This window comes from Parus major, chromosome 1A (assembly GCF_001522545.3).
Source record: "Parus major isolate Abel chromosome 1A, Parus_major1.1, whole genome shotgun sequence".
Taxonomy (NCBI): domain Eukaryota; kingdom Metazoa; phylum Chordata; class Aves; order Passeriformes; family Paridae; genus Parus; species Parus major.
The window spans coordinates 70,484,437-70,489,253 of record NC_031773.1 but is presented as its reverse complement, the minus strand read 5'-3'; the positions used below and the strand labels follow the sequence as shown (position 1 = coordinate 70,489,253).

At 39.8% G+C, this 4,817-nt stretch overlaps 1 protein-coding gene across 1 annotated transcript in view; it reads right to left on the bottom strand.

The window, feature by feature from the left end:
- Positions 1–4,817, bottom strand: part of LOC107204210 (potassium voltage-gated channel subfamily KQT member 1-like) — a 481,393-nt gene that overhangs the window by 436,124 nt on the left and 40,452 nt on the right. The window contains 1 exon segment of the mRNA XM_033514697.1: positions 974–1,114. Coding sequence (XP_033370588.1) covers positions 974–1,114 — 141 coding nt within the window.

Sequence of the window (4,817 nt, the reverse complement as noted above, 5' to 3'; positions counted from 1 at the left end):
CTTTGTTAGCCATTTTACCCCTTTACTATCATAGTGCACATAGCTCCTTGTACCTTGTAATGCTGATAAGAAAAAATAAACAACTGAGAACGAACGAGAGAAAAAACTCGCCTCCCGTCTCATCAATCTTCAGTTCAAAGGGAAAAGAACCCAAATCCGAAAGTCCTATAAAGGGACAGACTTTAACAAGTTGTAGCTCTATGGGTTGGTTTCATTGCTTCCCAGCACCTTAGATCATCAGGTCCACCTGGCCATTGAGTGAATTTTTCTTTTTTCACTAGATTCTTCTGGGTTTGTACTGTTTAGCACAGTCATAGGTGATACTCTGCAGATTAAATGAATACTTGACAACCTAGTGATAGGAATTTAATGTTTAAAATATTTTTATAGTGAACTACTTACACAGTGGTGACTCAGGCTACATGTAATATAGTCTATAATTCTGTATACTTCATTGAAGTAGAGACTTATGCAGCTTCTAAGTTAAAGATAAAAACCAAAAAACAGGAACCTATAACCTGATCTGACCTGATCAAGATCTGAATTATTACTGAAAAAGTGAGTTTTACTCAAAAAATATAAAAAAATATAAAGTCATTAACTCAACTTTCACATATAGAACATGTTTTTGAGTTATGCACTTTTCACAGACAACTATGTAGAGTCTGAAGGAAGTGATATAAGTTTTGAAGGGGATTTTTAATCTTTTTGAGATGCGGACTTTTCATATATGTAAGCATTCAGTGTTCTTAGCTAAGAACTTTCTAACTTGCTTTTGCAATAAAATTTAATACACCAATAACTTAATTGTATTTCTTATATTCTTTCTTGTATCCATCTGAAGAGGTTGTCAGCTTCCCTATAGAAATACATTCTGCAAAGAAAGAAATGCCAGATTTTTCTGAAAAGATCACAACTTGAGCAGAAAACCTTGGGCCCTGTTTGCACACACATTTTGTTGGTGAGGACTTACCACACCCCACCAAAGGGCATCAGCATAGCTGGAGAAACTTGTCTTTCCATCTTCATCAACTGCTTCCTTCTCAGCAAGATAAACAAAGTAGGATGAAAAAATTAATCCCAAGAATCCAATGTACAATGTGGTTATGAGTTCCTGTTAAAAGAGAAAGCAAATAAGCATATGAAGTTTTCATCCTATATATATATATATATGTATTATATATATTCTATCATTGTAAAACATTCCAAATATCTGTGGGATTTTTTGCATCACAGTAGAAAAATTAATATGTTATATTTCAAGTATGAAATTTGCCTCCAGTAAAACAGCTAAAACATTAGCTTGGATTTTATTCATACCAGACTAAATTGTTCAAAAAGTCATAATTTTGGGCTTGGTCCTTGGGGTAGCTGAATATAGAGTGGGACATCTCTCCTAATTATGGAATAGGAATCATTCCACTTGACTGTCTACTCAAAATACTAATTGTCTAAACATTTTTAAAGTAGCAAAGCAGCTTTAGAAATACCCTTTCTGAACAGTACACTGAGAAACAACATCCATGTCTTGTGATTATGGCCATGTCTGAACAGTGAACCTGAGTATCTGATGTTTAGACTGCTTAAGACTGAAGAGTGATACCTCAACAGTTTCATGTTAAGGTAAAATCTTAAGATAAAATATGCTAGATAGATGTCAGGTTTTCAGTTCTAAAGAACAAGACTAGGGCACACTTCTGTCAGGGCATGATACAGTCCTTGTGAATATACCATTTTCTCTAAATATTTTTGGGCAGTGTGATAAATGAATGTATGAATAAAAATTCGTAGAGGTCTAAATTAATATATTTGTAGCTATAAAGATATAAAAAATAAAACACAGTGTGGCCAACAAAATCCTTCCCCAGATCTAGTCGCAAATTCCCATTCAGGAGATAACAATTCTAGCCGACAACCAGATAACGATTCTAAGCCGGCGCCCATCAACCGAAGAGAATGAGCAGGACACGGGCCATCAGGCCAACCAAAGAACAAGCTCCAGACAAGATACTCATCACCGGACCTGAAACACCCCGCCTTGCAGGCCACTGTTGGGGAAGCAATCAGACTGGACAAAGGGAAAAGCCCAGCCGAGATATGCACCGGCCCCAACCCGGATCCAACCACTCCATCCAGATGGCCCAAACCAAAATGAAATCAAGAAACACTCAGAACCTCTTTACATATGAGGAGGCTCTGCCCGGACATCTATTGACTCTATTCTCCAACGCCAGGAAATCCATTCATCCAACAATCAAGGACTTTTGGTGAATGGTGCCTGCTTGGAATTTGGCCTCAGGGCACAAAAGCCCTATAAAAACCCAGGCCAGAGAACACTCGAGCGTGGATTTGGGAACACCTATACCTTTGGGTATAGACCCCTGTCCACCCAGCGCTGCGCTGCTTATTTTATTGTGGTTTTTCCTCGATGTTTGTTTGTTTTATAATAAATTGCTTTTTATTTAACCCCAATTTGCCTTTGCATTTATAACAGATTGGTGCCGTGACTCGGATTCGGAGAAGACTGCTGGGAACCTCACTTTCCAGGTTGGGTACCCCCGCCAATTTCGGCGGCCTGGTGAGTTGAGAGTCCCCACGGTTCGTCCCGATATCCGAACCAAATTTAGGCTGAGGTAAAACTGCAATAAAAATAGAGACGGATCCGGAGCAAAGAGCTCGGGAAGGCACGGAGCCTTCAGAAAGCCGCGGCTGGTTTGCTCGTAAAAAGTCTGCAGTGCCCAAAGACACCCTCGCAGGAAAATAGCTGTAAGTACTGTGAGGTTGAGTGGGTGATTGGGCGAGTGTGTGAAACGTGATCTGATCACGGAGCGAGTGCGGACTTCAAAGTCGCGTTTCCATCCTCCCGCGAGGGAATTGGCCGACCACGAAGGAAGCGATTCGGTGTGAGAAAGTTCTCTCTCCACACACTTGTAAAAACCTGGGACGAGAGGGAGTCCCGGGGGACTGATCACAAGGGGCTAAAGGGGAAAGATACGTCCTGTTGAGCTCGGGAACTGGTAAACCCTTTCAGTCAACGGACCGAGGCAAAGGTCCAAAGGAAGATTGGAGCACTGAATACAAGAGACCCCAGCTCAGCTAGCTGAGAGGTGAGTATTCGTGAACTTTGATTTCTCGGGTAAAAACGGAACGGACACAACGCAGAAATAAGAAGAATCCATAGAAAAGGTAAGACATTTTTTTTGAACATGAGACAAAGAAAGAGTAAGATGCAGAAAAAGAATACTGGGAAAGGTCCCTCCAATCAGGCGGAGGGATCGCTGGACATCCCACTGGAAAGTCCCTTGGGATAGATGTTAAAATATTGGGAGAGTTGTCCCCATAGAAAAGGAAAATCCAAGGCAAAAATAATTCAGTATTGTGCAGAGGTCTGGAGAGGGCAAGAGTTGAGAAATCACCTCACTTGGCCTGTGCTAGGCACATTCGAGAAATGGACATGTATCGAGTTGCTTTCCTATATGGAAAGCAAGGTTCCCTCAGACCCCGAGGAAAAGGAATATGCCAGACTCTGGTTAACTGCCAGAGTAGGGTTATTCCCAATGAAACAAAAAGAAAAACGTGGATTTGAGATCACCTATACCTTTAAGTATAGACCCCTGTCCACCCAGCGCTGCGCTGCTTATTTTATTGTGGTTTTTCCTCGTTGTTTGTTTGTTTTATAATAAATTGCTTTTTATTTAACCCCAATTTACCTTTACATTTATAACAGCAGGAAAGTTGTGTCAGACATGCTGTGACTTAAGATACGTAATTCTCACAGTCTGCAGGAAAAGAAAAAAGTGCTTGTTCATTTAAACAAGCCAAAATGTGTGGTGTCATGGATGCAAAACCATGTAAAGCTTTTAAAAGCAGTGCTGAATGAGATATCCAGCTACCCCTCAGGGAAATCCAATACCTAGTTATGAGGGAAAACGGCTCATTCTAATTACTTAAGGCTTACATGCATTATTCCTTTATTTTCTTTGCAAAAATGTGGCCATCTTTATCATGAAACAATGTTGTGTTACATCTTCAGTGATGTCTTCCTTAAGTTCTTGATAGTAATTTCTCCCTCCTTGGATCCCAGACAATAAGGGAATTAAAACACTGCCATATGATACATTTAAAATTAAAACCTGATTAGGAAGGATTGCCCCTACTTTTAAAGTATGTCAAGTTTTCACAGATTTTCTGTAATACTCTACCCATGTTTATTAAACTGTTTGTAAGGGAGGATTCAATTTTATTATCAAATGTCCCTCATTCCTTGTAAGGGCTTTCTGGGGAAAGGTAGACCTCGTATCAAGTACCGACATTCAGCAGCAGGAAATATAAATATTCTTCCTTCTCCTAAAGCACTAATTAAAATCTGGACTCAGGAAACCTTTAAGTATTCTTGGCACAAAGAAAAATGTGTGTTTTTCCTCTAATCATTAATGATGACATAAATAATGAATTCTGGTAGTATTTCATCTTGCCCATGGCCAAATATTTTAATTTAAGCCTTAACTTTTTGCAGGCCTGTTTGCTTAACAAGGCAGATGAAAAAGGAAATAAACCCTGGGGTTTCAGTAGTTTCTCTGCTGGTCACTTTTATTTTCTCACCTTTATCTCATCTTAGTGGAGCACTGTGTACTTATAGATATGACTTGCTTTGAAAAATCTGTCTTGGTTCTAGAAGACAGGTGTCTGCTAGGGAGAGCAGGAGCCTCCCTTGGGATGAACGAATGTAGACCCTCCTCCCTCGGAATTATTACAAATTTGAAATCAAGGGGCTTTCAGGCAGAGATCTGGGGATAGGAGTAACAGTTCTTTACTAG